At 50.8% G+C, this 11,881-nt stretch overlaps 1 protein-coding gene across 1 annotated transcript in view; it reads right to left on the bottom strand.

Moving 5' to 3' along the window:
- Positions 1 to 3,785: 3,785 nt before the first annotated feature.
- The window catches only part of cenpf (centromere protein F), a 14,293-nt gene continuing 6,197 nt past the window's right edge, over positions 3,786 to 11,881 (bottom strand). Inside the window, 11 exon segments of the mRNA XM_047031316.1 lie at positions 3,786 to 4,598; positions 5,510 to 5,685; positions 5,771 to 6,406; positions 6,623 to 6,803; positions 7,101 to 7,244; positions 7,366 to 7,509; positions 7,596 to 8,462; positions 8,464 to 9,020; positions 9,165 to 9,624; positions 9,788 to 10,026; positions 10,155 to 11,867. Coding sequence (XP_046887272.1) covers positions 4,383 to 4,598; positions 5,510 to 5,685; positions 5,771 to 6,406; positions 6,623 to 6,803; positions 7,101 to 7,244; positions 7,366 to 7,509; positions 7,596 to 8,462; positions 8,464 to 9,020; positions 9,165 to 9,624; positions 9,788 to 10,026; positions 10,155 to 11,867 — 5,333 coding nt within the window. The 3' untranslated portion in view covers positions 3,786 to 4,382.

The following is an 11,881-nucleotide window of genomic DNA, read 5'->3' as shown; positions in this document are numbered from 1 at the left end:
AACACATCTGTGGTAAAAAAAAAAAATCTAACTGTATTAACAAATTGATGCTTAAGTGCCAGGTGTTTTTAAATTAATGATGTTTTACATTTTGTTGTTTTCTACAATTGTTTGGGACCTTACAGCAGTTGTCCTTATGCTGTAAATTTAGATTTTATCAAACGAATCATGTCAAATAACTGTACAATGAGTGTATTCCCATGTAACTGGTTAGCAATATTCTTGTTATATATGACATGAAAAATACAGTATTCTCAATTCTTAACCTGGCTTCCTGTCTCAATCAACAACACTCACTCTATCTTCTTATCGTTGTTAAAACTGTTAAACTGTAGACTCCACTACTGGAGGTAGGTCATTACCCACGGCGTGATGGAGTCCGGTTTTTACAATGATGCCGGTGGTGAGATGAGGAGCGTTAGATCAACTCTGGGACAGTAGGACACAACTCGTCGCCTTCGTTGACCAATCAGAAAAGGGCATTTGGAGCGTGAAGATATGTTATGTAAACTGGATTCAGTTGGCGAGCCAGAATCAACAGACAAAACGTCAACTCATGCGTGATCACGTAAAGAGGTAACATATTTGCTTTGACTGAGGTTTAGTATAGTATTTAATTTGTTTGCGCTTGAAAGCCCCGATATCATGACCCATGCGGCTTGCTACTATCTACTAAAGAAGTTCTACACTGGCTGAAGTTGGATGTATCGTCGAATATTAAAAAAAATGCTGTCAACTGTAGGACTTGTCTTCTCAAAGAGGTTACAATCATGGACAGGCCTACACAGCGTCATTTTCAACATTAAGGCTCAGTAGTCTCACCATGAATGGTCATGGTAAATAAATGAATCCAATCTAAAAACGATTGAAGATGCTGCAGGGTAGCTGCTGTACCTGTTCAAAACTCAAATTTCAACGTTTCTGTTCGCGTATGTCCCAAGTATCTGAGGGGATTTTCTGTATTTGGTTTATGTCTGCTCTCAGCTGAGCAGCAGCTGCCGTTATCCATTATTCAGACAGATCTGTGAGAATTAAAGTTTGGATGTTGCATTATTCACTGGCCTTCTCTAAACCCTGATTGCTCTTGGTTGTTGTTCGTAGGTTAGCGGGGGCTGTAGACCCAGTGGCGGATCTAGAACATTTTACATGGAGTGGCAAAGGGGAGGCAAGAGGTCTTGGCAGGGTGGCATGGGTCGTTTACCCTGATTCCCTCACTATTTTTGCTGATGCTGAATCGTCTTTAACATATATTACATTCATTACAAATGTAACTTTAAGTTAATCTTGTGTGTTTAAACTTCACCTGGGGAAACTGACTTCACCTTCAGATGCAGCTCAGTTGCTCCAGTCTTTAGCGGGATGCAGTGCCACCGCATCTCAGCAGACTCACTGTGTGCGAACCAGACTGTGAACGCCGCTCTGCACGTTTGATGCAGGGACGTAGCATTATATTTAAAATAAAAAATGTAATTGTTCTCTTTCGGTGAATGTATTGCGCAGTTCAATGATTTGAGAAGCTTGGGGACATAGTGGCGGTTTATTTTTACAAGTACAGTTTTTGGATCACCAAAGTTAGGGGGGCAGCTGGGGGGCAAGGCTCTAGAGTGGGGGGGCAGCTGCCCCCCATGCCCCCCTGTATATCCGCCCATGTGTAGACCGTACGGCAAGCGTTCGCTTAGTTGATAGCTAAGCCAACACACGTTGGTAAAAAAAAAAAAAAAAAAATGGAAATAACGCGGGCTTCTATCCCTTGGCCTGGCCTTGCTCATGTGGGTTACCGTGGTGATACTCTTCAACGGACCAAAATACATAATTTATTTTCAACTTGGTTGTTTACTACTAACAAAAGATGTGGCACATGTGAGAGGTTTGCCAGTGACCCAACTTGGACCTACATGAATCACATAAAGTCACATTGACTTCAAACTGAACAATGTCCAGATGCTGTCGAACGACGGTGCAAAGTGACACCTGCCAAATGCGCCATGTCATTGTTATCAAGCCCTGCGTCTAACTTCACCTATTTCTTCCCATCTCTCATGCATCTTTTCCAATTTCTAGTTTCTCACACTATTCTGCCTGACTGGCAGCCAACCAATTTCACCAGACAACATAACAGCCCACCATATGTTCATCCCTGTGTTACCCCGTTCTCCTTCTAACCATCTCTCCCTGCCCCCCTATATCACCCCCTCCGCTCAACTTCCTGTCACTGGCTTGGCCCCCCCGGCGTTGTCCCCGGCGACAGTTGCTTAGACAGCGTTGCCGGGGAGAGAATGGAGCAGGTCATGCATACAGGGACATCGTGGGTGCAGACACACACACACACGGTCACACCCCAGACACACAAACTCACACCAGACACACACCCACACTGCAGACACACACTTGTTTCAGCGCCAGACTAAACACAGCTTGGCTTGGCCCATGGCATCACTTCCCATGTCCTGGTCCTCTCACAGCACTGGTTGGTACTGGCTCTTAGGCTTACGCCAACTTCCACAGACATCTACACTGAGAAATTGGCCAGCAGACAGTCAGTCAGCCCTGGGAAAGTATGTGTGCGTACGTGTTGGTACTGTCCCGTAGTGTGTGGAGGTTTAAATGGTATGTTGATAACTGTTGCGCGTGTGTCTGTTGGGCGAGTTTAATTGTTGACAGCGAGTCTGTAGACTTTGTAATGTGTGTGTTTGTGAATGTAGCAGTATGTTTTGGATTTCTGTGTGTGTGGACTCTGAGGAAACTCTGCTCTGTGGGCCCTCGGCTGTGGCGGAGGCGGGGGGGGGGGGGGGGGGGGGGGGGTTGAGGGCCCGAGTGTTATTCTAAGCAGAGAAGCTGTTGCTAGGAAGAGTTTTCTGATTACATTATTGGCTGCTGGGTCTGAGAAGAGGAAGGGATGAAGAGAGAAGGGGGGGCTGAGAAGGAGTGGGAGACAGAAAGCAGAGGTTCCATTCCTCCATTCATAAATTAGCCTTATACCAAATCAGTCATTCATTCATTCATTGATTATTCACAGCAGGCTAGCTAACGGACTGCTGCAGCAGTAAACTTCTTACACAGTCTGAGCTTCCCATACACTCTCTCCAAAACAGCCTTGAAACACTTGACAGAGGCTCAACCTCTGATACAGGAGGGCCGTGAAGAAGTGGTCACATTTACATTAATCCAAGAAAGAACTTTACAAAAAGTGCATTGATAGTTGAGTTATCTAGACATAGGCGTAGTGCATCTTTGGACACCATCTTGGGGGGGGGGGGGGGGGGGTCCCCAAACTGTTTGATGTGAGGGGAACACTAACAGCATGGACCCCACCTCTCAGAGATGGATGACATTACAATTCAGCTGTGTATTATAGAAGTAGTTAAACTCCTCAGTCTCTGCCCTCACTAGCTTGACTGCAAGACTGAGGGAAAAAAACACTTTCCTCTTATCCTTCCTTGTATTAGCATTCAACACAGTAACTTGGGTAGCTCTCGCACTCCTGCTTCAAAACACTACACTCTTCTTAGAGGACGTTGCATTGATCTTCTCAGCGGGGGGGGGAGGAGCTGACCGCTACAAGCATGTGTGAGAACACTTGGCATATGAACGTGTACGATAAAATAGTCTTGCTGTTCTAGAGAGGCATCGTTTTTATATTGTGTGTGAGAGTGAGTCAGATAGGAGATGTACGGTTAACGCCAGCAGCAGCTACTGCATGAACAGAGGACAGCGTGAAAACTACCATGTCAGTGCTGGGATCAGCACTGTGTGATGCAATGGGAATGACTGGAAGAGATGGCTCACACCGTGAACACAATGTTTAATAGAAAAAGGTTGTAAAATATAAGCAACATCTGTTATGTACTGAGAAGCAATCAGTACCCAAATGGCACAGGACTCAAAAGCTAGACAGTGAAATGCCAAAAGTACGCAGAGGAAAATAAAACTAGCACTGTGATCAAAGAAAACGTAGAAAAAACATTTGTCATGTAAAACATTTACAGCTGCCACAGAGAAACACAGTGCCATATCTGACACTATTGAGACAACAAGCTATCATACAGCAGAGTAAAGGAGGAAGCTACAAATCTACTGAACAGTTAGAGCAGATGAATCTGGAGTTACAGCCAATAGTATTCGACCTAAGCAGTTAAAAGCTGTACAAGAGATAACTAGTGTTAGTGGGGACCAGCAACCGGAACCACACTTGATAAAATCATTTCTTTCTTTTTTAAAACATGTCTTTAGATAACCCTTGATTTTTCTGTTAACATTGACAAGCACTGTTCTAGTTATCCTGTAGTCCTGAATAAGATGACTGATTCAAGCGCTAACACCACCTACTCTCCCACCTAACCACACATGACTATGGTCTATTCAGTGCTGTTTCTGCTAGTTCTCTATTGAACTTGGCAGTTCTCCTCCCCTCGCGGGGAGCTCATGGCCTCTCTGCGTTTCTCCCGCTGTTCCGGAGTTTTCCGCGTGCTCAGAGACCTCCGTCCTCGACTCTCCCGAGAGTGGGGGGCGGGGCTAACGCACAAGCCTTTCCAGTCGGGGCTTTCCGTCACGGGGGTTTCCTTGCCGACGGTGCTCTGGAGACCCAGTGGCTCCAGCACCTGTAGAGAGAGAGAGATAAGAGGTCAAAGGTCAGACAGAGCCACGGACCAGGCAGGAAGCAGGTCACCATCCAGATTGACACGACCAGTCAGGCAGGTGGCCCTGGTTACTTGAGTCCCTTTCATTAACCCTCTCTAATCCCCCCCCTACAAGGCCTTTCCCTGGGCTGTCCTCCTGTGGATGGGATCAGTCCAGCTGACCTGACTCGCTGTGGGACCATCTTGGCATGGGCTCTTCTACCCTAAATAGTTATTTAAGAGCGGGGCCCCAAGCTTGTTTTCAGCTGGGTGAGGGGTCGACCTGGGAGGGTAGAGGATGGAGGGTCAAACCCCCCCTCCCCTCCACCCAGTTCAACTAAACATCCCATAATGTCCCAAGAGTAATTAGTAGGAGAGGCTGATCCGCAGATGCACGCAAGAAAGGTTAATATTCCTTTGTTTTATTTCTCTTTTATCTCATCTGAACGCTCTGTCAAGCAGGTGCATGTGACCGTGACTGTGTCAGTTTGAGGTGTGTCCAATTTTTAATCTAGACGGCGGAAGGAGGATTCCCATGACATGTCAGTGGCAGGTTAGCGTGACAAAACACACACCTCTCCTCCACCGTCTTTACCTTCCTCCCGCCGGAAAAAAGAAGCCAATCTTTCCCACCTTGTACACGCCTTTTCATTGCCATGGTGTTTAAGCAATCTCTCTGTAGTGTGGACAGAAAGGTGATACTCCCCCCCACCCTCTGTTCTCGCTCTTTCACTCTTCTTTCTCCCTCACTCACAATCTCTCTGTGAGACTAGCGAGGTGGCAGTGGTCTCTCCAGGGAGCCAGCTTAATCTCCTCTGCCAACCTGAAGTATTTCAAAAAGCGTGCGCGCATGTGTGAGCCAGCACGTCGGTGTGCGCGCCTGTAAGGCTCACCTTCGACAGCTTGCTGTCCTCTGCAGGGGAGAGCGCACCGTGCCTCAGCTGCTTCTGGGAGGAGGAGGGGGGGGCCGAGGTGTGTTGGGCGGCTAGGCGGGGGCTGCAGCGCTGCTGCACAGTGGTTCTCCTTATGATGAAGGGGCTGGCCTCTCCAAGGGGAATGTCGGCAAAACCTGGCAGACGGGAGATGAGAGAGTGAGACAGAGAGATGGCTTTGTTCCTGACAGAACTCCCACTTTGTTCCTCATTAAGACTCACCTCTCTGCACTAGCTCAGGAAGTCCTTCCGGCCTAAACTCCTCCTCTTCCTGATGGCTTCCTTTTTTGGGCGTGGTTGCCACGGCGCCCGCTTTGATCCTCTTGGCCAGGTTGTGCAAGGTCTCTTGGGCTCTGGAGGGTTTGTCGCCGTCGTTGCCCCGCTTCCCTGACCCCCTCTTTCCTGACCCCTGACCCACGGCCTTGTTCTCCGTGTCCTCCGTGACTGCTTCCTGTGTCCTCTGGGTCGACTTCCTGCTCTGGCCCCTGGGGGTCCTGCTGCCCTGGTTAGCGTTAGCGCTGCTGCCCTGGTTAGCGTTAGCGCTGCTGCCCTGGTTAGCGTTACTGCCCTGGTTAGCGTTAGCGCTGCTAGCTTGCTGGTTGATCTGCTCTAGCCGTGTCTTCAGGGAGTCGTTGGTCTCCTCCAGCTTGTGGACTCGCACCATCAGGCTGCAGTACTTGTCCAGGCTCTCGTCCGCCTCACTACCCCTCTCCTCCAAGGCCTTGCTCAGCTCCTCCACCTCCTTCCTGCTCTCCTCCAACTCCCTGTTTCTCTCCTCCGCCTCTTTCTTCCGTTCTTCCAAAGCTCTCTTCAGCTCCTGCAGCTCAGCCAGAACCTCCTCACCGCTTTCTCCACCTGCTGCAACATCAGGGAGTCAGACAACATTATGACCAGCACTTCTCTCAATACACAACGGGATTCAAAATGACAGAAGCTACTCAACGACACACCAGATACCAACGGTACACCAGATAACGCTATTCAAGCGCCAGGTTTTTAAGAACATTATGTCTGCCGTTATGTTCTGGTTGGGCACAGGAAATTACAGTGCAGGAGAGTGATAAAATCAGATACCTTCTCCGGTATGGCCGCTCTGAAGGTTGGCGATGAGCTCCCCCTGCTGGTGGCCCTCATTTAACAACGCCTCCTTCTCCTTCTCCAGCTGCTTGCAGGACTTCATCCACAGGTTCATCTTGCTGAGGGCGGAGTCTCTCTCCTTGGACAGGCGGGCGACGCGAGAGCTCAGCTCAGACACCTGCCGCACCACCACAAGGGGCATTACTTCACTCTGAATGTTGAACGTTCGTCGCTAACTACGGCTAAACATCGACCCCACTGTGCTGAACTTAGCTGTCAGCATCACTACAGACAGCCTGTGTCTATTCAAATCTTATTTGTATAGTCCTTTCTTACGAACAATGTCACAGATGGCTTCACATATGTCTATAAAACTGCACCAATACCAACCTAAAAACCTCAAGGAAACTTTTTTTTTTTTGTGGGAGTTCGAGCAGCATCTCGTGGTCCATCTCCACGTTTCCGGAAGCCTCACCTGCTGCTGGGTTTGTTTCAGCACCTCCTCCTCCTTCTCCTTCTTCTTCTCCTCCTCCTCTTCCTCCTTCTTCTTCTCCTCCTGCACGCTAGCCAGTTGACACCTCAGCTCCTCTTTCTCTGATGTCACTTCCTCCAGAGATAACTGGAGAGGATGAGGAGAAACAGAGTGGCCCACGGTTAGCAGTTCCACAAACAAAATAACACAACACCCCCCCAACATAATTATAATTTTTAAATATAATATTATGTTTTAATTTCCTAACCTTGTAGCTCTCTGCTTGTTGTTGCAGCTGAGAGGAAAATTCAGTTTTGTCTTGCTCCAAATCCTCTCTCAGTTTCTTGGCCTCTTTTAGAGTGTCCTCCAGGTTACTCTGAAGCCGACCGTTGCTCTGCTGCAGGGCGGTTACCTGGAGAAGCAAGCAAAACATGGGTTAATCTATCATAGCCACGGAGGAATGGGGTTACAAGAGTGGTCCGTGAGTAGCTCACCTCCTGGGTGAGCTGTGAGATGGAGAGGGAGGAGGTCTCCAGCTGATGCTGCAGCTGGCCGGCTGCGCTCTCCAGAGACAGGACCGACGACCGTAAACTCTCCCTCTCCTCCTTTAAACCTCATCCTCTCCTCCTCCTGCTCATCTCTATCCTTCTCCGCAGAAGACAGGCTGGCCTGCAGGACTCTTTTCTCTCCCTCTAACCTCTCTCTTTCGGCCTCCCACTCTTCCTTCTCCTTCTCCAGCCTCCTGCCCTCTCCCTCAGCCAGCCTCTCTCTCTCCTGTTCCCACGTCTCCTCCAAAGCACGGAGCCTCTCCCCCTCTCTCCGCCACTCCTCCGCAGACTTCTGCAGATCCTCCCTCTCCGCCTCCTTCTCTTGCAGCTCCGTGGTAGCGGCCTGCTTCGCCGCCTTCAACTCCTGGATCTCAGCGTTCTTCTGGACCAGTTCCTTCTCCAGCCTCTCCTTCTCCGCCCTCAGGTTGCTCAGCTCTTCGGTCGTCTCCCCGATTCTCTTCTCCAGGGCTTGCTTTTCCTCCTCCACCACTTCCAGCTCGGCCTTAGCAGCCTCGGACTGCATGATGGCATCCTCCAGGTTCCCCTCGGTCACCTCCCCTTCCCTCTCCAGGGACTCGATGCGGTCCTGGAGAGATTCCGCCTTCCTTTGGGCGCTCTTCAGCAGCTCGGCCATGCGCTTCTTATTTTTCTCGTCGGACTCGATCCGAACTTGCAGCTTCTCGATGCCCGACCTCATCTGCCTCACCTCGTCCTGGGTGGAGTTGAGGCGGGAGGCGATCTCGCCCTTCTCCAGCAGGGAGGATTCCAGCGACTGGGCCAGACGGGAGACCTCTCCCTCCAGGCTCTGGATCTTGGTGGACCATGGACTCGGAGTCGAGACAGGCTGCGTTCCGGTCGTCCCTAAACGCGTTCAGCTCCTTGAGGATCTCCTCCTTCCCTCGAATCTCCAGCGTGACCGCCTCCTCCAAGGCCCGGCACTGCCCCGCCAGCTGCTCCTTCTCCTTTTGGAAGCTCTCCAGGCTCCCCACGGCCTCTCCGACTTCCTTCTTCCCCACTCGGATATCCTCCTCCAGGATCTTGATGAGCTCCCTGGTGTCTACGTTGGTCTTCTCCAGGTTTTCCGCCTCTTCTTTCCACCGGGCGAGGGAGAGGCCGAGCTCATCTCGGTCCTCGGTGACGGCCCCCAGCTCCGTCCGCAGCTGGCTGGCGTCAGCCCCCAGGGCCCCTAGCTGCTGCTCCAGGACAGAGGCAGCCCGGCGCTGGGCCTCCACCTCCCCCTCCAGGCGGAGCTTGTGGCCCTGCATAATCTCCAGGTCCGCCTCCATTGACAGGATGTGAGACTCCAGGTTGGCCTTCTCCGAGCGAACCCTCTTCAACTCACTCTCCTGCTGGAGGAACCGCTCGTCCCAGCCACCTGGAGGAGAGTTAAAGTCAAATGAACTACGGCATTATGGTACGGAACCGAATCCGTCCAAAGTTGTAGTTTTTTCTGCAGACGGCTCCAGGCGTTTTTTTCCATCATAAACCAAGCAAACCAAGCGTGATCGTTGTTCCTTACCTTTGGCCACCTCCAGGTTCTCCAGCATCTCCAGGACATCAGACAACTGACACTTAGACGTCTGAAGCTGCAGCCTCAGAGAGTCTGCCTCCTCTGCAAGCGCCAACAGCTTGTCCTCCATCTCCCGTCTCTCCTTCAGCGCGGCGGAGAGCCTCTGTGCGGAGCCACAACTTTCTTCCTCGGCCGCCTGAACTCTGACCTCCAGCTGGGAGCACAGCTCCTTCCTGAGGGCCATCTCGGAGGTCAGGAGGTCGAATTGGGCGTGGAGGCTCAGGAGCTCCCCCTGCAGCCTTTGGACCGCCTCCCCGTTCACCTCTAGGTCGGTCCCTGGCCGTACAGGGTGGGGATGAGGAGGGGTGGTGGTTGTCGGAGACAAACTATCCGTGATGCTGCCGTTTGCGCTCTCAATGGGTTCGGGTGCAGCGGTACAGACCAGCTCCTCAATGCTGTCTGAGGCCTCCTGTGGAAATGTAAAACAATGACCACCCAGACCTCTCACAAGACCGTATTTCGATAAGTCAGAGGTAAAAAAAAAAAAAAACGGAGATAAGAAGAAATGAATTAAACAGAATAGCATTAGTGGACGTTCTAAACCTAGGATGTCTTTCCTGAAAAGGTCGTACCTGCTGTGCAGGATGTTGCTGCTGTTCCAGCGGCTCCTGAGTAGGCTCCAGGGAGGTTCTCAACTCCTCCTCCTTCCACTCCTCCTCCCCCTCCTTCTCCTTCTCCTCCTCCATGGTCTGGACCAGCTCCTCAAACACACCAGATAGATCCTCCCACTCTTCAGACTTCATCGACGACTCTTCTCCTCCTCCATTCACCCCCTCCATGCTGCTGTTGATTCTGTCTGACGGCTTTGCCCCTGAAGTTGACACGGATGAAAAGTCTACGGCTTAGTTGCATCATCAGTGGTCTCATTTCAAGTAAAAAAACCACTGAATCTTAAAATCCTCTTATTCCAAATGATGACGTCATTATGACTCGACTCACCTGTCGCGTCCTCTTCCTCCAGTGTTGAGTTGATGACCACCATCGACTCTGATGTTCTCCTGACCTCTTCCTGCTGCACATGCTCAGTGTGCAGTTGCAGGAGACGACTCTGCTGCTCTGTCACTTGGGCCAGCAGGACGTCATACTGTTCCTTAAATGAGGTCGACTCCTCCTGCAACCCTGCGAGCCTCCTGTGCAACTCTGCTTGCTCCCTCTCAAACTCTTGGTTCCTCACACCGGCCTCCTCCTTACTCCGGTCGGCCCTCTCAACGGCAACCTTCAGACCTTCGTGTTCTTCAGTTAGGCTCAGGAGGGCCGCTTGGAGGCGTTCGTTCTCTCGTTTGACCGCCTCCACCTCGTCTCGGGAGTTCAGTTCGTGCCTCTTCAAGTCGGCATCCAGCTGGAGTTTCTCCTCAGTTAACCGAGTCACGTTAGCATCCAGCTGGAGTTTTTCCTCTGTTAGCCGAGTCACATTAGCATCCAGCTGGAGTTTCTCCTCAGTTAGCTGAGCCACGTTAGCATCCAGCTGGAGTTTCTCCTCAGTTAGCAGAGTCACGTTAGCATCCAGCTGGAGTTTCTCCTCAGTTAGCAGAGTCATGTTAGCATCCAGCTGGAGTTTCTCCTCAGTTAGCTGAGCCACGTTAGCATCCAGCTGGAGTTTCTCCTCAGTTAGCTGAGTCACATTAGCATCCAGCTGGAGTTTCTCCTCAGTTAGCTGAGCCATGTTAGCATCCAGCTGGAGTTTCTCCTCAGTTAGCAGAGTCACGTTAGCATCCAGCTGGAGTTTCTCCTCAGTTAGCCGAGTCACGTTAGCATCCAGCTGGAGTTTCTCCTCAGTTAGCTGAGTCACATTAGCATCGACGGTTCCACGTTTCCTAACTTCCTCTTCCAACTGCTCCAGGACACCGTCGACCGTGGCCTGCAGAGAACTCACCTGGTCAGCAGAGGTAAGGTGAGTCTGGTTCTGCCTGTGAGCATCCTCCAGACTAGCAGCCAGCTGTGTGACTTCAGTGCTCCTTGAGGAAAGTTCCTCCTCAAGGGACTCAAACCGGGTCTCTAGGACGGATCTCTGGGTTTTGATCTCTTCCAACTCGCGCTCTAGAGTGGACTTCAGAGTCTCACTCTCCGCTAGTTTGACCTCCAGAGCAGCCACAGTTCCTCTCAGCTCCTCTATCTGTGCTTCGTAGGAGCTGATGCAGGCTTCGTTGTCCTCCAGGTCCATTTGAAGCATCTCTAGCTGGACCTTGATCCTGTTCATACTCATGACCTTCTCCTTGAGGGAATCGGTTGCTTTGGCCTGCTCTGCTTGCGCATGGTTCAACTTATCCTTCAGATTCTTGATCTCGTTATCCTTCTCTTCTAGGCCGTTGGTAGCAGCAGAGAGAGAACTTTTCATTGACTTCATCTCTTTCTGCTGGCTCGACATGGCTTCTTTCCAGTTTTCGACCTCTTGGCAAGCCAGGTTATAAGCCTCGTCAACTTCCTTCAGCTTGCTGTCGCGAGAGGTACCGTCCTCCCTGAGCTTCGAGAGCTCTGACGAGGCGCTCTCCCACAGCTCCTTAGCCTCTGCTGCCTCTTTGCATTTCCTCTCCTGTTCCTCCTTCAGTTTCTCAAATTCATCATGGCGTCGTTGGGAGATTTCTTTGATCTCGTTCTCCTGACAGGCTATTTGTTTGATTTTCTCCTCCACGCTGCTCTCCAGGTTTGCATTGTGCTCAAGAGCAGAC

This window comes from Hypomesus transpacificus, chromosome 12 (assembly GCF_021917145.1).
Source record: "Hypomesus transpacificus isolate Combined female chromosome 12, fHypTra1, whole genome shotgun sequence".
Lineage (NCBI taxonomy): Eukaryota > Metazoa > Chordata > Actinopteri > Osmeriformes > Osmeridae > Hypomesus > Hypomesus transpacificus.
The sequence above is the reverse complement of the archived record's forward strand: the minus strand, read 5'-3'. Positions and strand labels throughout refer to the sequence as shown.